Genomic DNA, 27,949 nt, shown 5'->3' with positions numbered 1-27,949 from the left:
AAATCTTTTAACCGCCCACCAATTTTGATGCAAAAACTATATGAATTATTTCAATGCCAGATGAGTTTTAATACATTTTTCTTATCAGTAGTGTCCGGGCTCCAGCACCTCAGCCAGGTGCATGGCCACCTCCGTCCAGGGGGAGGTGCTCCGCCCCTGGGGGTGCCCTTTGTGCTGGACCTCATCGATGTCTCGTGGCTCAAACCAGGCAATCCTGGAAGGGAACTCTTTGGGGAACAACACCCTCTCCAGGACATCCAGAGACAAGTCAGGGGCGGGTTGACGTGTGCTGTCCCACTTGGTGGCGTACCAAGGCGGCCCGCCGCTGCTGTACCTCCACACCGTGACGCTGTCCCGGAGGTCCGGATCTTTGAGGATGTCCTCAGGCTGGAGGCCCGATAAGACGGTCCAGGGTCTGGAGGACGAGGCTGGAGGTTGCTCAGCGGAGGTGCTCTCATCCTTCAGAGGATCTCCTGGCTGCTGCCTCAACTGAACCTGAACATTGATCACATTGTTCAAGAATACATTTTATATTGAATTAAGTAACATTTCATTCAGCTATGTGTTTTTTTTAAAGGAACAGTATTTCAGGGGATCTATTAGCAGAAATGGAATTTAATATTCATAACTATGTTTTCATTAGTGTATGATCACCTGAAACTAAGAATCGTGTTTTCGTTAGCTTAGAATGAGTCCTTCATATCTATATAGGGAGCGGGTCTTCTTCCCGGAGTCCACCATGTTTCTACAGTAGCCCAGAACGGACAAACCAAACACTGGCTCTAGCTCTGGCTTTTTTTCCGACTTGCTTGTGAAGCTGCGGTAACGTGAGCCGCAGAGTGCTAAACCGTGGTACTGCCAGCCGCCGTCTGACTTCCTAAATTTCCAAACTTCCAAATTTTAGATGATTGGATTTCCACAACATACAAACTAACCTTTTCATTGGGATCATTCAGTTTGACCAGATCCACAAGATCACTGTATAAAGTCTGAGCTAGCTTCCTCTCCTGCATTTCTTTCTTCTTATTCCTGTGCCACATGCAGTTTTTCAGATGCCTGCACAAAAACACAAGAAGTCTGTCAATATTCAACAGAACTTTTCATTTTGGTGTAAATTGTTCTTTTAGCTCGTTACCTTGCCACCTTCCTGTGGCACCAGATGTGAGCTAAATCCAGAGGAGTGAAACCCGTGCTGTCCTGGGCCAACACATCTGCTCCGGCCTGCGTGAGGATCTCTACACAGTCCATGAGGCCCTCAGAGGCGGCCAGGTGCAGCGGGGTCGTCCCTGAATCTGTGGTACTGGTAATAACAGAACAACATATTTTAAAAACTCTGTCTTCTCAGCTTTCATCATCATCCCCACCATTACTGTTGCCATCATAATCATCATCATTATCCCTTGCAACAGCAGCTATAAACTTTCACCATCGTCTCATTGTAATCATAAGTTTACTTTTGCACTCTGCAGTGTTTTTTTTTTATTCAGCGTCTTTTAAAACGCTTTACTTTGGTGATTGAATAAGCATGTAACAGCCAGCTGAGTGCCACTGGATCCAGCTGACAGAATTTATAAATGAACCCATGATAGAAAATACAGCATCCTAAAGTGAATTCCAATTATTCACAAAATAGGGCTCCCTACGCGTTGACTTCGGCCCCGTTCTCCAGCAGGTATACGAGGCAGGAGGAGGTGTTGGGGGCGCTCCGGGAGGACAGGACCATGTGAATGGGACGGCGACCCTGGAGGTCGCTGCTGTTGATCAAACAGTCCTGCATGGACTTCACCAGGAGCTTCTGAACAGTAGCCATGAGCCCCTGAACACCAGCCAGCTGGCCGTGGAGGCAGGCCGTGTGGATCGCTGGCAGATCCTGGAGGATGAAACACAAGTTAAGCATTCAGTATTGTAGGCTTTCTCAATAGCATGGCTTACACGGATAATGATATGGAGTGTTATTTCTTACACCTGTGTGTTCCCTTCTATGACAAGCAACGGAAGGTGCACATGTGGAAATAAATTACATTTAGTAATGTGATGTTCAAGTACTGGCAATTTTTGCATTCTCCGTTCACCGTGAAGGCATGCGAGAAAAATTAATTTTATTTATTTTTTTAATCTAATAAAGTATACTACTAGTGCATTGATTTTAATACTTATTACCTAAAGTATACTTGGGAAATATATCCAGAATTGGTATTCTGGATTGATAACAAATTTATATTTTGATAAGGATAATTATATCAGTAATTAATTTATATTTCTGTATGACACAGATTAAAGGTAATAATTATAGATAATAATAATTATAGTTAGACAAATTTAGGTAAATTTAATTAGAGTATATGTATGGCTCAATAAGGAAGCTGGTTAATAATTAATAATTGACTTATGGAGAAGGGGTGGGATTAAATAAGTTTATACTTCTTCTCACTCCTTTTCAAATATGTAAATCAAGGCATCAAGTGTTTGACAATTTATTTTACTTATGCTTTTCATTGTATGTAAATTCTACTTGTTTCTGACTGTCCACTTGTTGGTATGATCATTCTTTTTCTTTATTTCTTTATTTATTTTTTTGTATTCTACATGTTCGAAATAAATTTTGAAATGAAATGAATGAAATATTTTACTTCATAAAATAAACTTGAAGTATACTACTTTTTCGTAAGGGTTTATTTGTGTTTATGTATGTGGTAGGCTAGTATTTGTGGTGGTTATGGTCATATCACTAGAGTGGACAACATCTACAGTATATATGTCCCCATAGTGTAATGTTAATGAGCCTACCTGTCTGTTCACACTGACATCCAGCTCCTCTGGGCTCCCAGCAGCAACAGCTGGAGACATGGACCCGTCTGGGGGAGATCCGTGGCGACGTTTCCTGCAAAATGAAACCAGACAGACAGACAGACTGTACTGTCGTAAATGATATTAACACAATAATAAGGCACCATGAGGGAGATTTAAGCTAACTTCAACCAACTTGGACAATGAAAGTGGTGGTTTTCGGTGAATACAAAAATGTAATGTTCACATAACAACCTAAAGCGCTCAAAACAGCCAGCTTGACTAATATATAACATATAATATATACATTATTTACCTGTTTTTACATCTCCCATGTCTCCGTTTTCCAGGTTTGTTGACGCGTTCCATGGTTGCCGTGGAAACGTGGTAACCTGGAAACGAACCTTGATTTACGACAACACAGCAACAAGCAAATTTCTTTTAAGAGTACAAATGTGAAATAATATACAGGATGTGTATTACTAATAACCCAAATGTTGTTATTTAATCTGAGTCATGCGACGTGAGTATTAGGGCCACATTGAGAGGAAAAAAATCTGAGATTTTATTATGAGAATAAAGTCGTAAATTTAGGAGAAAAAAAGTCGTAATATTACAAGAATAAAGTCGTAACTTCACGAGAAAAAAGTCGTAAAATTACGAGAATAAAGTCGTAACTTTAGGAGAAAAAAAGTCTTAATGTTACGAGAATAAAGTTGTAACTTCACGAGAAAAAAGTCGTAAAATTACGAGAATAAAGTCGTAACTTTAGGAGAAAAAAAGTTGTAATATTAGGAGAATAAAGTCGTAACTTTAGGAGAAAAAAAGTCTTAATGTTACGAGAATAAAGTCGTAAATTTAGGAGAAAAAAAGTCGTAATATTACGAGAATAAAGTCGTAACTTCACGAGAAAAAAGTCGTAAAATTACGAGAATAAAGTCGTAACTTTAGGAGAAAAAAAGTCTTAATGTTACGAGAATAAAGTCGTAACTTCACGAGAAAAAAAGTCGTAATATTACGAGAATAAAGTCGTAACTTCACGAGAAAAAAGTCGTAAAATTACGAGAATAAAGTCGTAACTTTAGGAGAAAAAAAGTCTTAATGTTACGAGAATAAAGTCGTAACTTCACGAGAAAAAAGTCGTAAAATTACGAGAATAAAGTCGTAACTTTAGGAGAAAAAAAGTCTTAATGTTACGAGAATAAAGTCGTAACTTCACGAGAAAAAAAGTCGTAATATTACGAGAATAAAGTCATAACTTTACGAGAATAAATTCTTAACTTTTCTCCTATACCATTCTCGTAATATTACAACTTTTTTTCTCGTAAAATTCCGACTTTATTCTTGTGATATTACGATTTTTTTCTCTTAAAATTACGACTTTATTCTCGTAATTTTCGACTTTTTTCTCGTAAAATTACAACTTTATTCTCTTAATATTACAGCTTTTTTTCTCGTAAATTAACGACTTTATTCTCGTAATATTAAAACTTTTTTTCTAGTAAAGTTATGACATTATTCTCGAGATCTACGATTTTTTTTTTCTCAATATGGCCTTATTACTCCGTCATAGAGTCACACACTAAATTGGCCTAAATGTATCTTTTATGGTATAAAATGAAAAAGCATGGAGGTAACGGTACCGTCACCTGCTAGCATCAGAAAAAATGTGGTTTTAGTGAGTTTTAGTGGTACTGAGTTATTAAAAAATTAACATAGCCTAATCTGGATTAAAACATGACATAACACAATCATCGGTTGCTGCTGTTATTTATTATTATCCTACAATTTAATCAGTGCAAACTCCAACTAGTGCCCAGAGTGGGAAAACAACAATGCGCATGCGCAAAACTGATTACCTGTTGACGTCATTTGGTTGTTCATAAAGAAGTAGCTAGCTAGCTGCGGTAAACATGAACGATGTAAATTATTTTAGACGGCAGACGCTTGAAAGTCTGCCTTTTGAAGAAAAACTTGGGTTTAAACTCCTCGGTGCCCACAAGACGCAGGTTATAAACCAAACCTCAGGTAAAAATAATGATATTTATGGGCTTTGCTACCCAAATTGACAGCAAACTGAGCAAAACAGGTATGTGCTCACCTGAATTGTCACCTGTGTTAATCTGTGTGGGAAATGTGAAAAGGCTTATTATGTAAAACTGTAATTTTCAGGTTTGTCCAAAGTAGTTCAAGAAGTCATTTTCCACCTTAAAAGCCACTGAAAATGCCTATAACACTCCTCATCACAAGTCAAATAGCAAAAGGAGCCTTATGTAATAATGCATAAATCACAGGCTAAGTACTAAAAGTTAAAGAAAACTTACAAGTATACTTGCAGTAAAAAAATAAAGTGTACTTTCATCAACTAAAAAGTGGGCTACAAGTATATAACTAGTAAACTAACAGTATACCTATACAGTAAGTTCCCTTGTAGTATAGCTCACTTCATAGTATAGTTGCAGTACAAAATACAACTTAGATGTAAACTAGTTGTGTACTCAAATTTTACTATTCTTACACTTAAAGGACACTTAAAAATATTCTTTTATAAAGTAAAAAGTGGGCCAATTTAGTCCCAAGAAGTATTCAAGTAGTACACTTACAAATATACTATTAGTGCATTGATTTTAGTACTTATTACATAAAGTATACTTGGGAAATATATTTTACTTATTTAAGCTGAATTGTCACCTGTGTTAATCTGTGTGGGAAATGTGAAAAGGCGTATTATGTCAAATTGCATGTGTGCAAAGTAGGTCAAGTAGTCATTTTCCACCTTAAAAGCCACTGAAAATGCCTATAACACTCCCATAAGGACATCCCCCAACATATTTACTGTATTATTTGCATGGCATCATATACAGTTAACAAAGGTATAACGTCAAACCATATTGTAAGGGCGGATATGTTTGTTTGGGTATCTAATAAGAAAAGCCTATAAGTATGTCATTCTTATTTTTCTTGGTTCTGTGCTGTTGAGTCATGATGGAGCACCTCCACTACTGTTTATTTGGTGTCCACTTTGTCTTTTTTTTCCTCTTTTCTATCTATTTTTTAAGTATGTAACTGAAAACTGAAACAGTAAGTTGAACTTGTGATAAAAAGAAGTGAATTTCCTTCTTTTTTTATTTTTTACCTCACTTTTGCAGCACAGGGGCTGCAGATGCTCAAATCAGAAAAGAAAATGTGGGAAAAAAAATCTCAAAAACTGCAGGGACAGCCACTTGATATGATCATTTTTTTTTATCCGGTAGCCACACTAACAGTATGTTTCATAAATACAGTATTCATCAATAGGCAATTCTGTACAGCATATTCAATAACACCTGTTGGGTCTGAGTCAATGTAATAGCTTGTGACAGATACGGGCAGATGAGTGGCTTCAGGCACGACAGAAATGGATACTTCCACCCTTCCATGTAGAGTCCACAGCTCTCTCCTCATACATCCCTGGTGGGTTTGTATTGACAGTGCATTAACATTGTCAGCTTGCACTTGGCCTGAGTAAAGCAGATCAATCCTGCCACTGCTGCAGAGGACTCAGAGTGCCCGGACCTGCCGCCACGCGTGAGGCCGGTATGAATCGGCACGGTTATGTTCTCCATGTCTCTGTGGGGCGGAGGGGTCGATGGGCTCATCGGGCTGCAGGCCACTCTGATCACTGCTATTGACCACTTGACCCTGACTGAACTGAGTGTAGGCACATGTGCAGTGTGGGGGAAAATGTGTGTCATGGCAGAGATATTATAGTATGGGTTTACAGTATTTACTTTTTAGCAAGTCAGAATTTAGGGGATTCAAAAGATTCAGAATCACCAAACTCACTTAAATCTACTTTATTATGGGTGTAAAGTTGTGTTTCTCATATATTTGCTCAATTTTCTGTGAGATGCTAAATCCTAGAGAACGGAAAGTCTAGCCACACAGCGTTGTTAAAATTAAACGTACCCTCTCTATCTATGCAGCATCAAACTTCCTTAACCCACATTTAAATTCTGAAATCAAATTACTCTCTCAACTGTTTGGGCGCGGTCACACATGTGCGATATTCGCCTGGAAGTTCACCAAAGTTGAACTGCATTTCAAATGCAATGATGCAAATCTTTTTTTCACCTCTTGACTCGCATAGTCAAATGGAATTGAACGGGAGGTGAATGTTAAATTTGCGCATGTGTGACCTTGCCTTAAATCTGCTGTTTGGATGCCCCCATTTCTTCCCTTATTCTAATACCTTTAACTGAAAATACCTATTATTAACTTATCTTTATTTTACCAGAATAAAGCAAAAACATAGTAAAGGAATAAAGAGAAGAGGGAACAAATGAGAAACAAGAAGAATGACTCACATATATACTGTATAGTGGTGATGGAAACGTCTACAGTTACAATACAACAACGATCATCACCATTCTCATCACCTTCATCATCGTCACAATGACAATTACTGAATGAGCATCTTTTTCATTATTTTTTAGTTCGTCAAACACTTTAACCTCAACGTCCGCTTACTAGATTTTTCACATTTCAGTCTTGGCTGTAAAAACTGCAGCTGTGTATTTTCATTCAGTTCTTCCCTTTGTGACTTCCTCCTTTTATTCTCCGTCACTCAGAGCTGTCAAGGTCCAGTGGAGGGTCAAGGACGGGCCATGAACCCCCGGCTTTCTGCTCCGAGCTCCAACCCCCCAGAGCCTTCGCCTTTATCACAACACGGCCACACTGCTACTTCGATGACAAATGCATGAGTGTGCGCAGAAAGAGTGAGTACAAGTAAACTGTGTATGTGTGTGTGTGTGTGTATGTGCACATGAATGTGTATACAGTCCATGTGAGTGCATACGGGTTAATAGTAAGAGCGCGGCCCCGCTGCGGCCACAGCGGCTTCCTTTGACCTCGGTCACATGTCATGGAGGTTGTACGGAGCCTTCAGTTGTAGAGCTCTTTCATGTTTGACTTTCAGCGCAAGTCCCCGGACGACGACCCTCGACATGACCTCTTTATTCTGACAGTTGAGTGTGTGTGTGTTTCATAGTCCATGTCAAATTCAGTCTGTATGAGTGTGTATGCTCCTTAAAATTTTACAAGCTTTCTATTATTATTTCTTTTTCATGCTCAGGGGAAAATGACACTGACACTGTAAAACTGCAATTAATAGCTCAGGCTTTTAATTGCTTCAATCACTAAACTCAACCGGCGTCTATATGGGACAGGCCTTTAATTCATTTTTTCACAAAACTCTTGCTCAGCAAAGATGGGAACTACTATCAAACTGATTATTTAAACCATTATGAATATTACTTGTATGGAAATCAGGCTATTGAATAATATATCAGTTATGAATCATTTGATGCTGTCTGCCTCGCGTGCACTGAATTTGCCGCATGACGGGAGTCGCGCAATGTCACTTTCATTATCTGAAAATTAAATGTAACGTTAGGTGAAGCTGAACGAGGAATAATTCAACAACAACCGTAATGATGGCAGAGAATTCGGTCACAAAGCGAGTGACACCGTGTCCTAACAGGAATCGTTGCGTTATGTCATGTAAACAAACCACGTATCACAATCAGACTGGAGAACACTTAAAAGATGGGTGAGTAGTACTTGCTATCTTCTAAAGTTTGTACTTTTCAAACAGAAAACACACGTTTTATATTGTGATATTTACTAGAAATGACTTACAATGTAGCCTACAGCAAGTAGGAAACTTTCAGACGATCTCCTGGTGATCTCCCTCTAGCCAACTGTCACCTTGTTTAGGTTTTTGTAGTGAAATGAGGATGTATCGTATAGATGACTCCTCATTTCAACTTCATGAATCAGCCGTTCCTCATCCGTTGCAGCGCTTTCAAAGTGAACGACATAGAAACAGGGCGTCCCACAAAAGTTCAGCTCAAAACGGTTGCAGTAGAACATGGTGTCATGGACCTAATGCGCAAAAATAGATATTTGAATAGATCGAACCTATGTGTTTTTTTAGAGAGAATGTTCAAACGTCATATTTATCCAATTTTGACAGCTGTCCCGTTCAGTCCTGATCTCAGCAGCTCATTAATTAGTCTTAGTATAATTTTCTTATTAATCAGGTTTAGGATCTAGTAAGCACATTATGCAAAGACATTACACTTCATTTAAATATATTTAATACGTACATAAAAAAGCTTTCTGCCACATGACGTCTGTAGCACAGTTTACAAGAGATCTAGATGAGAGCAAGTGCTTGTGTGACTGTTTTGACTCTAAGTTCAAAGACATACCTTTTATAAATGTATCTCTCCTACTCTGAGATACTCACTGCGTTCAAAAAATACAATGAACCTTGTGTGTGTGTGTGTGTGTGTGCGTGTACGTGCTGCGAGTGTGCATGCACGCATTAGCTACAGCACATTCAGTTGGTGCAGAGCAGATTAGCAACGGGCCGATCAGAGCTGTCTAAACCTACTCAGGGCGAGGATGAAAGTGAGATCATGTGCCAGCAGCCTGGCGACGGGCTCTCCCATTGGTACGTTACATCATCCAATTGCATCCCATCTGCTTTTATTTAACAGGACTCTGTGCACATGGGATGGAAATACATGCAGTCTTGTGCGCTCTATAAACTTTTCTTTTTGTTACGTAAAAAAAAAAAGAAGCATTCGAATACTGATTTGGAGGTAGAATACCATGGCAATGGTCGAAGCTTCGAAGGATTCGGGTCAGCTCTACCTGAAAAGAAACAGCTTGGAAATTCAGCTGCCTTTTTACCAACAGAAAACTGGTGTGTAATACGTTTTTATGGAAAGAATATTAAAATGGAAAAGTTGTTATCATCAAGTGAGAGTTTCAAGAAGACACAAAAGTGACGGAGGGCAGAAACAGTGAGCAAGAAAGTGATTGAGAAGAGAAAAGAGTTAAGAAGTGAGGCTGTTGAAAAGAGAGAGAGAGGAGAAGATACCAGAGCGAACACACAACCTTGATATGCCTCCATATTTGATGAGCCACCTTACAGAGACCCTGTGCCCCTGGGGCTTCTGAACTCTGCTTGTGTAAGTGCGCTGATGCCCTCACTTTCCTCCTCCTCTTTCCTCTTATCCTCCTCCCTCTTCTGCTTCCCCATCCTTTCACATTTTACTCCATCCCTTAGCTCCTCCTCTTATCTCTTTTCCTTTTTCTCTTATCCTCTCTCTCTCTCTCTCTCTCTGTGTGCCTCATGCTCAGCCAGGCGGCAGCGCGCTAATGCACCATGGCACATTCTGCAGCTCCGAGTCACAATGCGACCAGGCTTTGCGCAGTGACCGCACGGCGACCTCCCTCAGTATCGCTGCACACAGGCTGCGCTGTGCTGTACCAGGGCGTGTTTAGGGTGAGGATTGAGGTGATGGATGGGCGGGGGGGTTAGAAGATGAAGGAGAAGAAGAAGAAGAAGAAGAAGAAGCTGGGTTCTGCCACTGACGGGTATGATCAGATCAGATGACAGTGAGATAAATGAATTGCGAGTAGAGATCCCCGTCTAAAAGACGTTTTTTTGTGCCACGTGTGAATTAAAGTGTCAAACGAGAGGAGGTGCAGTTGTAGCACCTGGAGCACGCAACATGACGAATGCTTCCGTGATCAGATTAATCCGTAAGTCACATACGTGGGCAGAAAGCACATCTTTTTTGCACCTGTCGATGACCCAACAGCTGAGCCACTGCTGCCACCGGACATCTAGATTCTCTCAGCGCTGATTGAAGGTGTTACTCCTTCAATCATCGTTGAGAGAGGAAAGGAAATCCTTTTTGTTTTTTTACCTCTCCTTTCCTTTCCCGAGCTCTTTCATCCCCGAGGTCCCGACAGACTTACCGCCATCACACCTTCCCATGATCCTAAGCTTTTTATTTCCACATCCTTCAATCCTCACAGTTCAGCAGAAACGACCAGAGGGAAGGAGAGAAAGACGAAAGGACTGAGATAGTGAGAAAATGAGAGAGGGAGGCCTTAAAGGTCAGCGAGGGGAAAGAAAAGAAAAGGAAAAGATACATTATGTGTGTGTATTGTTTGACTACGCATGGGAGGAGATAGTAAAGCTCAAACTATCTTATGGCAGACCAGTCCTGTTTTATTTAGTTTCAGGTTGTAATTACTCTCAAGAAGGCAACACGACTCTCCTCAAACCTTAAGGGGGATTTAGTCCATCTGTTGGTTGTCACATCTTCCTGCTATCGGCTGTACTCTTAACATCAAGCGCCCCTTTACTGTAATTCGTCCTCTAATCTTTAACAGATGTTTTGGATTAAATGTGGTGGAGCTGCTCTTATTACAAGTGAAAGTGCTAGTTACTTGCTTACCAGCTCCTGGAAAAAGGAACTATTTTAACTTGACATACTACATAACTACCTCCAGGGCTAAAGAATGAATCCTATAAATTAGTCCGGCCTCTTAAGAGAACTTGAGATCAAACTCACACTAGCTTCCAGAGTTAATTTCGAAACCTATGAGGAATAGTAGTAACGGTAAACTGATACTAGAAAGGTATCACAATATCCCCGCTGTTAAAAAGGTACGTTACCCCATTTTATTAGTATCGATACTTTAAGAATGACAGTGTTTTTAATACGCGCTGTGAGTTGCGCGGATGTGCGACGATTTATTTATACCATTACATTTTAATTAATACATTTTAACATTTTGAATTAATTTTTTTTTTTTCAAAGTTCCATTACTTTTCCTGATGTTTTAGGTTTTTGCCGTGGTATCTTTTCAGTATCGGTATCGAGATATTTAGAAAGGGTATCGTATCAAAGTCAGAATTTTGGTATCACTAATGAGGAAACCTATTCTTTGGGGACCTATTTTTCACAACGAAAACAAGACTAAAGCTACGTAAAATGAGGATTAGTTTAGTGAACAAGTGAGTGAACCCAGTTTCTGAATGATCATTTTCCACTACTTCCTAGACATAAATAGCAAATGCTGGTAGGTGGGGCTTGAATATCCAGTCTGCATACCTCCTTGTCAGGACAGAGCAGTCTCTGTGGCGCAATTGGTTAGCGCGTTCGGCTGTTAACCGAAAGGTTGGTGGTTCAAGCCCACCCAGGGACGCAGCTTTTGTGCTTATGTAACATCATGTAAATGAGTAAACTGGTTTCTGTGATCAGGGGTAAAGGTTAAAGAAACCAGGAGCAAGAGTAAACGATTGACTGTGACAGAATGAATGAGAAACATCATCAGGAGCATTATGTCCACGATTTCAAGAGTCAAAGTCAAAACTTAAACTTAAAAAAGTTCATGTCAGTCTCCACTTTCTCCATACAACAATTAAATAAACTGATGACTATATATAAATTTAGAAAGCAGCGTTGGCGGTTATATAGCTGTTAATTCATGAAATTCAGGACAGTAAACGGACTAAGAACTAAAAACATTTAAGAAGAGAAAACTATACATAAATTAACACTGCTAACTTCAGAGATGCATCCATAAGCGATCTGATTTATAGAGAACTACAACATTTAAGAATTTTCAAGCACAGCTGTTCTGTAAAATAGCTGCAGCAGCACTATAGAGTATGGACCATCAGCTGTACGATGGCACTTTTTGCACAATTCAGCTTAAAGTACATAAATACTATCAGCCAGATTTGGACTTCAGTCACATGACTTCGACGCAAGTCAGACTTGCAACTCGACTTGGACTTAAACACCAGTGATTAATGACTTCACTTTAACAAATAAATAAAACATGTAAAAAGCATTTATTTAATTAATTAATTAATTAATTTCTTCTTCTTCTTCTTCTTCTTCTTCTTCTTTAAAAACGTAAATTATTACTTTGTTGTTGGCATTACATTTGGTGAAGAGCGCATTATGAATTGTTTAGGACTCAAAACTCAAAGTTTAGGACTTGGGACTTGAGTACAAAGACTTGAGACTTACTTTTGACTTGCAAAACAGTGCCTTGAGCCAACCTCTTCTATATAAAATATGATAAAATATAAAATAAAAGTGATATTCGCTATTCGGTACCACATTCTAGTAAGAGGTTTTGGACAAGTTACTTCACAGATCACAGGTTTCTCAATTTCTATGAAGCCAACAGCAAACGTTATAAGTCATCATGTTAACAACAAAGTGTTTTTTACATCAATCCATCAAGTCTTAAATTGGAAATTTTAATAATTTGTTAATAAACGGATCTTGGACCAGATGCTCTAAAGCAATTTTCCAGAAGGTCATAGGTCAAGTGGTCCATTGGAGTGATGAACAAAAGAACTAAAAAGACAAAGCTGGAAGAAGATAAACAGATGTCAAACTGCCAGATTTATAACTGAACTATAAAGCATTAGTACACGATTTACTGACAATAATAAAGTCATTAGTTATAACTTATAAACCTTTAATTAGAAAGTGGAACCCAGGTTTTAAAATAAAACATCAAATCCAGACTCGGATACCCAAAAACCTTGTTGCAAGATGATAAGAACACTTTCCATATTTACAACCAGGGTAATATCATCAAAAGGAGGCTGAAAGTCATCAGACACTATGTTTTTTTTTGTTGTATTTTCTGGGCATTTTTGCCTTTATTCGTAAGTGTATAGCAGTATATATAGATTCAGTACTGCGGCATTCATAAGAAAAGAACGTCTTTTCCTTCTTCCCCCACATGAACCTCCCGGACTTTGCCGTGACCGCCGCGTTTACTGGTTCAGCTGCTGTGTGAACTCGCACTCTGCTTGTGTGTAAAGCTGCGAAGATCAACCTCTCGGCTTTGCAACACCATTAACAAGGTCAAATTTACACTGTATCCGATCTTTTTCCGTCAGGAGATAGCACTCGAACAGCGGCAGCGATCACCTCTTTGCACTACTAACCTGCACATGAACGTAAAGCTTTAAGAAAACGAACTGAAACGCAACCACCGTGACACACGCTATAGCAAGTTCACTCTGCATGTGCGAGCAGTTTGTCTTATATGCGTTGCATATGTGTGTGATTGCTTCCCTTAACACAATTGTGTGTTTGCCGCTGACACCGCGACCCTTTCTAATATGGCGACCTCCCTTCTTCTATCCAGGTCACGGAGCATTGGCTCATCTGGTTCATCAGCGGGGCAACGCTCCACAAAACCCATTGTTCTCGTGACACGCATCCTGATTATATCCATAAAATGTGGTGTTGGTAGAGATAACATGACGTAAAAATGCAAATGCCATCGGGACAGCGATACCACAACAGCTTCGGGACAGTCGGCCACTTTATAATGTGTACACACTCTTGCCTAGACAAACATGATACGACAGGAAGTGAAAGACACACGGGCCCACGCACAGTGTAAAGCTTCTTTTTGCCTGGGGTTTTTCATCTATTCAATTTAAGTGCTCGTATTTTGCTCCTTTTATGAAGCTGGAATTAGGCCAAAATAAACACAATAAGCAAAGGGAGGGGAGTGGTGGGGGAGGATAAAAAAAAAAACGAACAATGCTCTGACCGTTACTTTGCTCTCCGGAGACGAACAGCAGCCACACTCGCCTAATTACCACCTTAAATAATTCAGCAGCATGGCAGCTACATGCCGAAACATTGAGATCCATTTGGACCGACACGACTAAAAGGATGTAGCCTCATAGCCTGTGTACGCCATGTTGATCGCTGTATTATTGATGCTGGATATGATGCTGTGAGTGTTTTATCAAGCTCAACTGAAACTGAAATAGACCTAAACTTAACCCCGAAGACTTAATATGTCACAATTCACATGTAAATCAGAACACATTATTGAATAACAGTGATAATTAATTCATATCTATTGTTTTGACATTATCAAGTTGATTATGAAAAGGGTTCATAAGTTAAAGAGGTTGGAGAAGAGTTCCCCTTTCAGCAGATGTAAAAACCACCAGTGTTGACGTTAAAATGCTGTTTTCGTGCTGCAAAACAAGAAGGACACAAAGTTCAAACAAAGTTCTCCCGTTTTAAAAAGAAAACTGAATGAAGTACCCAAAAATTGTAAAGCATGAAAAAATTCAAATCATCAAACCAGTGTCCCTGTGCTGGGGATAAATAGAGAGCCGTCAGTGCTCAGTTTGACTCAATTTGCTGCAGCTGAAAGGTTTATTTGTGATTGCTGATGTTTTCTGGTGATTAAAAATATTTTCACTCTTTTTTTATTTGGAAGTGGCAACACCAAAAACCTTTTGATGGAGCACTAAAAATATTTCTGCAATCAAACTCCATTGTAGCTGTTTGTCAATGTGATGCCACAATGTCTGTTTTGCCAAATATACACCTGAATAGGACTTTTAGTTTTAAATACAGATGTTTTGTACATTTCTGATGCAAGACCCAATTAGATGCAATATGTTTATAGTGTTTTCCACCAAATTTTTATTTATTTAAACACAGGAAATCCTGCTAAAATATGCGATAAACTGTTTTCCCATTGCGAGTATGCCGTGTCGTTGCACTGGCCTTTCTGTTATTTTATCCTGCTGTGGTACTTTCGACATCACGGACATGCCAGCTGGCACCGGAAGCAGGGTTAGTAAACAGTGAAAAGGTTACGGTTACTTTTATATCTGTTACTTATTCAGTCTCTTTCAAACTCTCAGAACAGAGTTGGTGATTGTTGGAACAGTGGAAAGACTAACAAAGACGGCTTTGATGAGTTTTACTTTGTTTCTGTCGAGTTAGAATGAAGTGTGTTTTACGAAGATAAGCGAGGTAAAATTACTGTTTCTGTCAATGGAGTCTGGTGGCTTTGAGGAGAGCATATTAATTGGTTAATAAAGTATAATAATTGTCCAAATCTCTTTTGATTTTATTTATTATATATTCACTTCAATGCGCGCCACATAGTATCACGCAGCAAAAATTAGCGTGTCTACCCGGGTGTCATGTTTCCATCACTGCCGATGACTACCTGTGACAATTGTGGAGTCATTTGTCCCAGGAATGAATGCTGATTGTAACCTTTCCCACAGATGTTAGTGGGTGTTAAGGCCCTGACACACCAAGCCGATGGTCGGCTGTCGGACAGTTTGGGGCCGTCGGTGAGCGTCCGTCGGCCTAGTTTTTTCGGTGTGTCCTCTAGTCTGCCTGTGTTGGATGTTTTTCGGCCGATTCAGGATGTTGAATTGGTGGCGGAGCCCGTCTTTGAGAAAAATCACTCTGATTGGCTGATCGGCTTAAACAAATCAGTGTACGAGAAGAGAAACGGACGTGAGGAAAGCAAGTCAAAGAGTAAAATAAAGAGGAAAACACAGGAGGCTCTTCTCATTTTTCATCTTCATCTCATCTGATCATTCCAACACACGGATATTTTCACAGCGACATGGCCATCTGGAATGGAGCTAAGTGGTGAGTGAGAGTGGTGTGAAAATGGTCGACATACGCTGCTTTGTTTCATGTAGGTATCATAACAACGGCTTGTATATTCGCATTCCTCGGTCTCCCGGTTTCACTTTTTGAATGACGAATACAGACTACCGCCACCTGCTGGTAGGGAGAGTTATTTCATCTCAAGCAGGCGCAGAACGTATACGTGCTAACTGGCCGTCAGCTGTAGTCTTTGCGGTGTGTTCGAGTGCAGCTAGTCGGCCAAAACAAAGGCGACGTGAGGCGGCGCAACTGATGGCCTTCGTCGCCTCTAGTTCTTTGACGTCAGCTTGGTGTGTCCCCAGCTTTAGTGTTTTTTTTTGTCCAGCGGGAAAAAGGCTTTAAAGCTGCATTAACTGCAGGGGAAACAAGCTATACTTCCAACACTGACAAATTTTCACCTTATAAAGTAGATATGGCAATTGTGTTGTTATTTTACACATCCAGCAGACACAGAGCAACATTATCATTTATTTACAGTCGTGTTTCTGGCAACCTGATGAATCAAGTCCAATTTCCACTCTCCTTTTAGCTCTGTTTTGGTCTCCACCTACTCCTGAGGGAAATATCCTGCTCTATAGCAGCTGAATACTTCACTATGTTCACCAGCTAGCTTCGCTAACATTGTCTGCTGTTTGGTGCTGGGCAGGTAGTGTAGTGTTTTTTTGTTGTTGTTGCTGTAAACAGCTGCCTGCTGCTGCTAGAAACAAGGCGTTTGAGAGCGGTGACAGCGACTCAGATGCAGTAAGAAGAACCAGTTTCATTTGTTATTTCCGCCCACGTACATACAAGTCTGTGAGTGTGTGTGTGTGTGTGTGTGTGTGTGTGTGTGTGTCTCTGTCGGCTCTGTGTGTGTGATCCTCACCTCCCCTGGCATCCCCCCCACCGTGCCGACACTAAGGTCTGCCACCCTTCCTGTCCAGCTCCTCTTACCCGGGGTCGCGGCGGCAGCAGGGCACAGAGCAGCGGATTCTGATCCCGTCTGGCATGTTTGGGGCTCTCCCTACATTTGCAGTCCAGTCTGCATGCAGACACCTACTGTGCTGTGTGCGTTATGCTCTTACAGCTCATGTGACAACGGCAGATGTGTTTTTTTTAACACAGTCGTGTGTTTCTCTTTTGTCACACATGTACTGTATACGTTGACATCAGCTGCAACATATGGTGTTAGGCCATATGGCTCAGATACTCTGTCAGATATACTTTGTATCACTAGGTGTGTTTGTGTGTTATAAGCACTCCCTTATATGATAATCTAATTTGAAAATGTGTGGATGCGATACATGTGCGCCTTCATGCGTTCACATCTGCCCGTCTTCATCAAGTGTTGGCGTTAAAGTGTGTAGGCCTTCATGTGCGTTATCACGTGTCTGCACACCCTCAGGGAGGGAGATATGACCCGTATAGCCAGGTCGTGAGCATGCTCAGTGTTGCCTCTCCGAGTCGGGCGAGGGTATCTTCCACATGCTTGACCCGGGGTCGCCCTTCACAATTGTGATCAAAGTGTGAAAAGAAGCCTGGGCATGAGAAATCAGGATTAAGTCACACCCCGGACCGGTGTCTGGCTCATCTGGTTCCCAGGTGTCCTCTCACCTCTGATAATGCTAATGTGCAGAGAAGAGAACAGATTTGAAAGGATACTGAGAGGCTAAGGACAAAGAGAGGGTGTTAAAGGGTACCATTGTTCTCTGTTCATCTCAAACACCAGTGGTTCGAAGTTGTATAAAATAATCTAAAATTCCCCTGGAGACATGCAGAGGTACAGTAGAGGTAGAAGAAATGTACAGCATCTGCATGAATATACAGAGGGAAACACCTCCACAGATGCAGCTGTGAACACATACAGGAAAGGTGAGGTTGACATACTGCATGACAACATGGAAGTAGACATATACTGTAATGTACTTCCACACAAACAGTATGTATAGTACAAGGTCATTATGTGAGTCATGGAGGATAATGTGGAGTTTCCTTCAGGTGAAGAAAAAGGACTTGTGTTTGTAAAGCTGTTTATTTGTTAGTAGGGGTAGGGGAAAAAGTCGATACAGCATAGTATCGCAATATTTTGTGCATCGATACACAGACGTCAAGTATCGACCTTTTATTATATAAACAATTAACATTTTAACAATCTTCTTTCAGAGGTTGTAGCAGGCTCAGTCTTAAAGCTGCTAGATGTTCAAAATCGTAATAAAATCGTATTGTGACGCAGTAATATTGTTTCGTGGGGCCTCTGGTGATTGCCACCCCTACTTGTTCTCTATCTCTAATGCGCAAGTAGAACCTTTTGTGACTGAAAATGTAAAGAGTAACTTTAAGTATGCGTGTACTGGGTGTGGTCAGAACTGTGCTCTGTTGCACCCGTGAAACACACCCAACAGTGATGTTACGGAGGACTAACACACCTGTACAATTCACTGCTGCAAGGGGAGAAGTTGAACCACTGCAACTCGGCAAACACATTTTTAGCTGCTGTAAATTGCACTTAAAGGTAGAGCTGCAACGATTAATCGATTAGTTGTCAACTGTTAAATTAATCGCCAACTATTTTGATAATTGGTTTGAGTAAATGCATCTGGATAATTATTTTCCAACGGGGCGTAGTTTTCAAAAATAACCACAATAACCAAAAATACGAGAGTTTAATCTGTCAATATATATGTTACATGTTTGTATACGTATAATTACCAATCCTTGAAAGTCATAGTGCTAGGAAAGCAGTGAAAAAACATTTATTCTTCACAAAATTATATTTATTTCTTAAGAAGTTCCCCTAATTTTTGCTTTTTCACTTGTGAATTATTGGATCATTTTACATGTTCAGGCCTCTAAAAATGATTCAGATAAAACAAGTGGAAGAAAAAAACGATGGGTCACAAGTAGACATTGTTTTTCGTCTTAGGGGTCACAGGAAAACCACCAATCTTTAGTGCTAAAGCTGTTGTTATTTATCGCAAACGAAAAGACATGATTGCTTTAGAACATTCGGATAATCCATACAGATGTTAGTACCTTCCTCGTCGAGTTGCTGCCCGTCAGCAGCTGCATGCTTTTATATCACTGCGATGGTGCTCTCAGGCAGTGAGAGGAAATGACATCTCACCTCACCCATACAGCCAACGCAGGCTTTTAAAAACCTCTGCGGGCCTTCCTTCAGCCGTGTCCTCGCCAATATTACACCGCCAGCCTAAGAGCGGCGCTCCCTGCTCTGCTCTGACCTAATGGGCTGTGAAGCAGCGAAGGGAAGGGGGGGGGCGGACTATCTCTCACCTCTGTCTGTCCATTTCCTCCCCTGCAGGTGTGTCTTTCCCTATTTTTACACTTATTTCAATTACCCTGTTTCATTCATCCACTGCTTGTTATTTTTTGCCCGTTCTGCAATACTACCCTACAATTGGCTTAATCAACTCCAGTTTCAGTCATAACAGTTCTTCTTTTTATCTGATTCCCCGACCTTCTACTTATTCAACTGCATGTCTGAAACTGAAACTGGACTTTGGCAAGATTGTTTGACTCTTGAATCCAGAGTGTTAAAGGAATTTGTCTTTCAGATTTGTGTGTGGGTGTAGTAATATACAGTCAGATAGATGCTTACAAACTCCCCATTGATCATTGTACACACACTGGTTATTGACTATTTTGATATTGAATAAGACTCAATTTGCACTGGTCTTAAGGTCTTTGCACACCAAAGCCGTATTTTTTGAATCTGTCATCTGATAAAAGCACAGAAAACCTTGAACACTGAGTCTGATGTGTTGTATTATTCCATTTGTTGCGAAAATTTGCAGTACAAGACAACAATGGATAGTGCTAGTCCCAAACGGGGCTAATGAATGAATGACATTAGCAAGAAGCTATCATTTAGCTGTCTAGAGCACAATCACTAGTAATTTTTCTTACATCCTTTGTTTTGCAACCGTCCCCGATTCCAAGCTCTTCTGCAATCACCTGTCACAATCCATCTTTTAATTTTGCTTCTCTGTATTCTTTTATTTCTTTATGCTAAAGTGCTTTGTGCTGAGAGCTGAAGTTAATAGTTTATCTTGCCATTTTGGATTATGACGTTTGTAGAGATGCACAGATCCGACTTTTTAAATCCCGATACTGATACTGATACCTGGGCTTTGGGTATCGTCCGATACCGTCTACCGATCCGATACCAGTGTTTAATTAATAAGCTGTATGCCTCACTGTGTGAAAGTGACTGGGATCATTCTTTTATGTGTAAAGTAACATCAGGCTTGACTTAAACATTATTTTCTTAAATTTGTAAAACAAAATGTAACAAATAAATACAAATTTGTGTTTATACTAATTTAATTTGTATTTATTATTAAAATAATAAATCATACACCAGCAACTTGGTAAAATATTTCGGACAAAAAAATACAGACTTGGTGTGCAAAGGCCTTTAGTCTCGACGTAACCCTCATCAAGCTTTGTCTTCTCCTCTGGCATCTGACCTAAACCGGTCCACACTGGTGCTCTTTGATGGACTGCCGGTAAGTCAGAAGCAGAAGCTTTGACACGACAGCTGTACATCACTGTCATGGGTTTGAGAAGTCGACCTTGCATACCCAGAATTCATAGCTGCTGCACAAGAGCAGGGATGCAGGGGACCCTTTAGTGGCCTTAAAATCAAACTGCATTCATAGAAGGCAGCTCTCTCCCATCTGTGTGTTCAGCTGGCTAGGCAGAGTGGCATCATTAGACTACTCAGCTCAGCCTAGGACATCACGAAAGAGATCTCATGGATATAGTGGGGCTGAAAGCTCAGACCCAGGGATGTTTGCCCGCAGGACACAAAACAGCAGCACCTCAGGAGCCCGTCCAGCCCGGTGGTCAGAGTTCGAGGACGATGCCCGGGCCGAAAAGGAGCCCCCTCACATGTGAGACATCTGCGGGCTAAAACGACCTGACAGCGCTTGATGCATTTGCTGCCACATAAGCGATCTGAAAAACGCAGAGCTATTTTTGCTGATGTTAATTTGCTCTGTGTTAGGGCCCCGGTTCACAGCTCGGTCAGCCTTCCCTGATACTATATTCCCGTTTGTTTCAGTAAAGGTTCTCCCGTCACATCGCATTTAGGTCGAGATGCCTGTGAACTGTGAATGCACTGCGCACAGGGACCCGGCCACGCTGGGGCTGCCGGGTCCTAGAGTCTGTTGTTGTCTGGGAGGATCTCCCCATGTTGAGGGACTTGTTTATAATTTCTAAGTTTTTCTGTATGATGAATGAAGAGTAGAAATAATGAATGCCGTTTTTTAAAAAATCTTTTAATTTTCTCATTCTTCGTCGTGTACAGGGAAATATAAAGCAATCCTCTTTGAAATTCCACTTGATTAAATAGCCTCTAAAAAGGTTTAAATTTTTTAGCAATTAATAAAATATTAACATATTGTAGCATGCAATGAAATATATGCATTTGACTAATCTTTTCTACAATTTCTTTCAAAGCAAATGGGTAAAAGCAGTAAATGTAATGTATTTTTCAAGATGTCATTTTGATATATATAAATGTAATAATAGCACTATAAATCGTCATATGTAGAAAACATTTGCTATTTTTTTTAAATGTAATTTTTCAAATAAATAAAAATATGCATAATTGTAATAGTATCAGTATAAATTACTGTATTTTTAAGAGTAAAAAGTACCTGATCTGTGCAGTTGTATCCACCAAGCAGCAGCAGACTGACTGTGTGTCGTTGAAGAAAAGGCAGCAGTGACTCCTGTCTTTATAGCAATCCCTCCTCAGTGGGCAAGCTGATCCCTTCATCCTCCTTCTTGTTAACTCTGATTTCATGAATAATTCATCACACAATCAGAACCACAGATGAGCACGCTAATTGGTGCCTTTTTTTTTTTTTTTATCACCATCATTATTATTGTTATTATTCCAATCTCCGGTGCGTACGATTAAACATGAAATTAAATTAATGTGATGGTGAGAAAAATATTTTTCTAATAGCCCCGCATTAACCCTCTTGTTAATTTGAAAACAGATTTAGGGAAATTAATTTTAGATTTGAACGCAGTTTGTGAGGGGAAGAAAAAAACAACAACTCCATACAGCTAATTTAAGTATTAATTTGTGTAATAGCTCAATTTGTTTGCCAGTGGAGATATGCTAATATTTCTTTTCAAACAAGTCGAGAGGAGAAGAGATTCAGCAGAGGATAAAATAAAACATGAATGAAACTAAATATTGAAAACAAATTCAGATCCTCCACATCATCATGTTACGTGTGCTGCTCTGTTTAAGAAAAAAGCCAGAGGTCACTTTTTCTGCAATAGTCACATGAGGCCTATAGCAGAGTTGTGTCTATAGTACTTTTAAAATTTCATGTCCAGTGGTTATTTGTTAATTACATTGGCTTTCCAGTGGCGCATACACAACAGTAGCCCTTTCGGCTGCATTAGTGTGTGTGTGTGTGTGTGTGTGTGTGTGTGTGTGTGTGTGTGTGTGTGTGTGTGTGTGTGTGTGTGTGTGTCCCTTTAAAGCAGCCAGAAGGTGAGTGTGTGCTTCACAGTGAAGCGGTTAAACGGAGGTTAACACGTGTGGAGGCAGAATACAAACATAATTACTGGAGATCGCATGAAGTTCACGACTGAGTAAATATATTTATGTTATATATTCTCAGATGTCACTGGTGTGCAAGGTTTGAATGGAGGTCAGGGATGTTGAAATAAAAAAATACACTTTGAAGTTGCATTTAAAATTGATGGAACAACTACACTTACTGCGTCATGCTAAAGGCCCACAAGTTTACTACATGTTCCTTCTGCATGCACAGATGAGCTACACACTAGCTACATGAATCTCTTAGTATGTTACACTATGAGTTTCTTTTTTTTCATTAATGCTGCCTGTTCTGCCAGCTTCCTGCTAGCTGTATGCGGCTGTAATAATGGATATATTGGCTGTAATTCATCACTTTAATTATCTTATAATACACCCATGGGCTGTATGCTGTAAGCCTGTTCCTGTGGTAGATGTATTAACGTCTCTGTTAACAAACAACCGGCTATCGGCCAGTAGCTAGTAGAGCTAGTATCACGACATAAACAGAGTTTAATGTAGTTGTAGGATATTTACTAACACGCAGGGGAAAAGCACAGGACACAACTTCTTATACATCCATGATCTGTGGTCTATTGGACATCGATTTTGGAGGTCTCTGACATGAAAAAGTTTGAGATTGCTCTCAAAATCTGTGTGCTGGATTTAGTTAAATTTCTATTTATGTCCATCGCTCACTTTATGCTCCTCTGGGAAGCGGCAAAGCAAAAAAGTTTAGTAAGTTACTAAGTAAGTAAGTAAATAGTTATAATAGTATGCATATTTATAATATTTGTATTGTTCAACACAGGACATTTTGTTAGAAACATTAAATATTTGATAAAAGAATAGAAATTATTTTGTTTTACTTTTGTACGGCCCTTTGTAGGCGGACGTTTAACTGGCGTCATTATGGTAGTCGACTCGATTACAGTCCAAAATGGGGGATTTGCTGGCGTTGCAATTAAACGTATAATTAACTTTCACTTCTGAGCAATATACTTTGGTATTAGTATCAGTATCTATAGTATGCTAGAACGCAGTACAACAAATTCATTTAATACATTACTTTGGTATATATACGACTACTCTACATGTACTGTGCTGCACACCTCTGTCCCTCAGGAACAGGTGAATAAGATGTGTACCGATGTGTTGGAAAAACACTTGTAATAGTCGAGGTGTGTGAGAGGATTGAGGACCGAGACCTGCAGCGATCCTGAAAAGCGGGCGTCCATGCTCTTCTGTATGCGTCAAAACGCATTCAAATACACCTGCAGTCATATAAAAAACTCTCACTCTCTCTCTCTCTCTCTCTCTCTCTCTCTCCTTCCTTCTCTCCACATCTGTCAGGCCACAGTGGTGGCAGCAGCAGCCAGTTGCCGTGGCAACAGAAGCAGATGTTGAGGGGTTTTCTCCTGTGTGATGGGATGTGAACTGTTGACCTCGGCCTTTAAAAAAATAGAACTTGCAGTTATGGATATGGATTTATGAGTGTATGGGCTGTAGCTACATTGCCTCTAACGCAGCTTGGCACACCATATGCCACTGTATGCATTTTTTATGATGTGGGCCTACTTACTTGCAGAGGTTGAACGATTTACTTCGCTCACAGGCTCTGGGGCTTTGCAGCAGCAGCAGCAGCACACATACTTATGATGAATCTATACAGTATAATCTGCGTCTTTACCTCCTCTGTATATAAATGTGATGACATAGGCAGTATCTTTTATAAGCAACAGGTTCTACAACCAAGACAAATCTCACTCCAGACAGAGATTGATAAATGTAAATTAAAAGTATATTGAAAAGAATATTCTGCAGCTTTGGCTTGCATATGAATCAAATGGCCTAATCTGCTATATGTGACTCACACACGCAGCTAAACCAACTGTAGACCTAATTTGACAGACTAGGATGCACATATGCATTGATGGCTTCTGGCGTAATGTGAGTCACAGCAATGCTACAGCAACCTCACGGGCCTACTACTGCATGCTTTCCTACAGGCTACTACATGCAGGCTGCAGGCTTTACTGTACATACACAAAGACATACTTGACCGACTTTTGTTGTTGAGCATTCATGTCGCTGTTTTTGCAGCATTGTATTCTGTCATGTAGCATTTTATCCTCGGTACCAAGCATGTTTTTTAAAATTTTATTCAATTTATTAATAATAATTAGGGCTGTCAATTATTTGAAATATTTAATTGCAATTAATCGCATGATTGTCCATAGTTAATCGCGATTAATCACAAATTAAATACACATTTTTTATCCGTTCAAAATGTACCTTAAAGGGAGATACTGTAGCACTACTGTATACAACTGATGGAGAGATTTCTGTCTCTACTTTGTACCCATTTAATTGGCTGTATAAAATTCAAATGACGGAAATTAAACTAAGCTGAAGTGAGTTGCTAAAATGTTAGTTTTGAAAGCTGCATTCATGTGGTTGGAGGTAAACAACCTCCCATTAACCTCAGCAGGCCAGGTACCTTTCAATTTAAACTTGGTGGTTCAGGGATTTGTTTTGAAATTCTTTCAGCTCATGTAGTGGAGCAACACGATAAAAGACACAAACTGCTGCAAATATTGAAGCAGTGATATCGCCATTACAGGATTGCTTCTTTTATCACAAGGTCACCTTACTAGTCGTGTTAAACATGACTTTTCTTGCCCTCCTGACAGTGGCCTTGTCCTGTGTACAGATCCAAATGGGAAGAAAGAGTTATTAAAAATGAGATGGTGTTTATTTGAAAAAAAGCGGCATTGAATCAAAAATGTTTGGTGCGATCAAATTAAACTAAATTGTATTTAAAAAGTAGAAAATAACACAAACTTAATGCAATGTTTTTTTGTGAAAGTCACGTAAAGGTCATTGTAGAACTCTATGAAAATATACACAGTGTGAATTCATTTGAGTGCTGAACAAAACCAACATCAGGCCAAAGCACCTCAACCCGTGCATTTCTTTAGGTCAAATCAAGTGAGGGTTTAAAGTGATTTGTCGAATACAAAGTGAGTCATGCATATTGTGTTTTTTACCAAGTAATTAGAGGATCAAAAGAGTAATAGAAACTAACAATAAACTAACAGTAAGTCCCTGATAAGGACTAAGGTCACTGTTTTGCCCCCAGAACAACCTCAATCCTACTTGGTATGCTGTAAATCAAGACATGAACTGTGTGTAGTTGAACATTAGACCTTTCTTCTAGGAAAAAAGCCTGCTGGTCTTTGAGGAATAAAGAAAATCATGCACTGTGCACCGCTACGTACAAGCACATCACACACTGTGCGAAGGGCACCAAGTGCCGGCGGGGGCACCAATGATAACGATCATCATGCACTCGTATGAATGCGACCATGTGAAATTTTAACTCGCACACTCACAAAAAACGGTCACAGTATCTGTTGCTTTTTCCAAGATGTGGGTGAGGTCTGGTGTCCGTTGAGGCCATGGAAGATGCTCCACTGTATTCTGGCAGTGCGTATTGAGGCCTGATGATCTCGGACTGTAGCAACGAAACGAGGAAAAGAAGGAAAAATGGCTCCATACTGTATTACGACCACGCAGAGAAATCATCTGACCTGAAGGCGTTCTTTGGCTCTGCAGATATGACCCGGTGTTGATGTGGGATCAAATGATGACAAACAACTAATCAGATCATGTTTCGAAGGTTGCGATTCAGGTTGTGAGTCCTTGTGGCACAGAGGTGGTAGGGCAGCGCTGTAATTTATCTTTCTTGCGAGTAGAGTCCATTGACGTTATCCGTGACGGTCAACTTGTGATTGTGCATCATGCAGTTAGTTTGGTACTGGTCATGCTCTGTAAAAAATCTCCACCGTGTAAATCATATATAGTTGTCCAGCAAGAAAGATTATTTCAACATGTTTCCAATACCAGATCAACTTGTTTCAAGAATTTTCTAGAAATGTGTCAGTAGTATGAAACAAGACAGAATAAAGCAGGTTGCTGGACTAGAATCAAGAGAAAAGAAACTCGTACAATTCCTGAAACGAGTTGATTTTTATTGGAAAATAGTCAAAGCATCTCATCAAACTAGCAGATCTTTTCACATGATCACTTTCTTTCCTTCCTCCCTTCCTTCTTTCCTTTGTTCCTTCCTTCTTTCTTTCCATACTTAATTAATTTTTTCCTTCTTTCCTCCCTTATTCCCTTTCTTTATGTTTTCCTTACGTACTTCTTCCATAATTTTTTCGTTTGTTTTTTGTTTGTTTGTTCCTTCTTTCTTCCTTTCCTTCATTCTCCCTTTCCTCCTTACCTTCTTTCCTTCCTTATTCCCTTTCTTTCTTTGTTTTTTCCTTACCTACTTCGTTCTTTTATTCTTTCCTTCCGTAATTCCTTTGTTCGTTCCTCCTTTCAGCCCTTCCTTCTTTCTTCCTGTCCTTCTTTCCTCCTTTATACCCTTCCTTCCTTCCTTTTTTCCTTACATACTTCGGTCTTTCTTCCTTACCTCCGTTCCTTCTTTCCTTTCATAATTCCTTCGTGCATTCCTTCTCACCTCCCATCCTTCCCTCTTCCTTTCCTCCTTTCCTTCTTTCCTCCCTTATTCCCTTCCTTCCATACTTCCTTCTTTCGTTCCTTCTTTTCTTCTGTGCTTCTTTCCTTCCTTCTTCTCTACAAGTTAAGAACCAGTGACTTGGCCCTTTAATTTCTATTAGTTGCCATATTTTATTTTAAGAACTTGTACACACTAGTATGAAACGCCTCTATTACAGCTAAAATGCTCCCAATCCAGCTCTAAAGTCCAATATCACATGGTGTTCTGGTTATTTTGTTTATTTCTGCAGCCAGCGTGCAAACACTCTTGATCTAAGTAGAAGAAAAATAGTCCTTCCAAGATTGACTTCATTATACTCACACTATTAATCTTTAATCTGCTCCTCACCTCCACCCAGAGCTGTGAATCCCGCTCTCTGCCGGCCCATCAAACTTTCATGAGGGTAATCGAGATAAACCTGAAATGGAATAACCGCTCCTTCCATATAATCCCAGAGGAAAGGTGAAAGAAAAACGTGTTCAAGGTGTTAAAAGGTGCCAGACGGCTCTGTGAATTAGCTTTTTCCACCCAAAGGTGCGGCCCGCACGGCCATTGAATTTTATCCCGATAGAATATTCTACATGAGGTTAATCTATCTATCCTGCATGAACTTGGATATTTTGTACTAAAACATGACAGGAATTGTTCTTTTTTATCAAGAGATTAAGAAAGTAAGGAGTTTAGATGAGGTTCTGTTGG

The 27,949-nt window shown here is 39.9% G+C and overlaps 1 protein-coding gene, 2 long non-coding RNA genes and 1 other non-coding gene across 5 annotated transcripts in view; 3 read left to right on the top strand and 1 right to left on the bottom strand.

The window, feature by feature from the left end:
* Positions 1–48: 48 nt before the first annotated feature.
* si:ch211-1o7.2 (ankyrin repeat domain-containing protein 53) lies at positions 49–3,168 on the bottom strand. The gene is made up of 6 exons (XM_037759589.1): positions 3,104–3,168; positions 2,788–2,881; positions 1,644–1,870; positions 1,136–1,300; positions 864–1,056; positions 49–495 (listed from the first exon to the last, which is right to left on the bottom strand). Exons 1-6 carry the CDS (start codon positions 3,154–3,156, stop codon positions 85–87), a joined length of 1,143 nt encoding a protein of 380 aa, XP_037615517.1. The 5' UTR covers positions 3,157–3,168; the 3' UTR covers positions 49–84.
* Positions 3,169–4,664: 1,496 nt separating this feature from the next.
* The window catches only part of LOC119481956, a 30,521-nt gene continuing 7,236 nt past the window's right edge, over positions 4,665–27,949 (top strand). For both annotated transcript variants that reach the window (XR_005205326.1, XR_005205327.1), the window contains exons 1-2: positions 4,665–4,815; positions 7,400–7,544. This is a non-coding gene — a long non-coding RNA (uncharacterized LOC119481956). The remainder of the gene's footprint in view (positions 4,816–7,399; positions 7,545–27,949) is intronic.
* On the top strand, positions 11,771–11,844 carry trnan-guu. Its single transcript has one exon. It is a non-coding gene; the product is annotated as a tRNA-Asn (tRNA).
* LOC119481955 lies at positions 16,089–27,924 on the top strand. The gene is made up of 3 exons (XR_005205325.1): positions 16,089–16,428; positions 23,495–23,502; positions 27,913–27,924. It is a non-coding gene; the product is annotated as an uncharacterized LOC119481955 (long non-coding RNA).

The sequence above is a fragment of the Sebastes umbrosus genome, chromosome 22 (genome assembly GCF_015220745.1).
Source record: "Sebastes umbrosus isolate fSebUmb1 chromosome 22, fSebUmb1.pri, whole genome shotgun sequence".
In the NCBI taxonomy this organism is placed as follows: domain Eukaryota; kingdom Metazoa; phylum Chordata; class Actinopteri; order Perciformes; family Sebastidae; genus Sebastes; species Sebastes umbrosus.
This window is presented reverse-complemented; position numbering and strand designations above follow the sequence as displayed.

Bases quoted from the DNA above. Each gene is read 5' to 3' on its own strand.
- si:ch211-1o7.2 (XM_037759589.1), bottom strand. From the start codon at position 3,156: ATGGAACGCGTCAACAAACCTGGAAAACGGAGACATGGGAGATGTAAA. The intron at 1,301-1,643 runs GTAGGGAGCCCT...TGTTATTACCAG, and splicing joins AACGGGGCCGAAGTCAACGC to TACCACAGATTCAGGGACGA. The intron at 496-863 runs GCTGGCAGTACC...ATCAATGTTCAG, and splicing joins ATTTAGGAAGTCAGACGGCG to GTTCAGTTGAGGCAGCAGCC.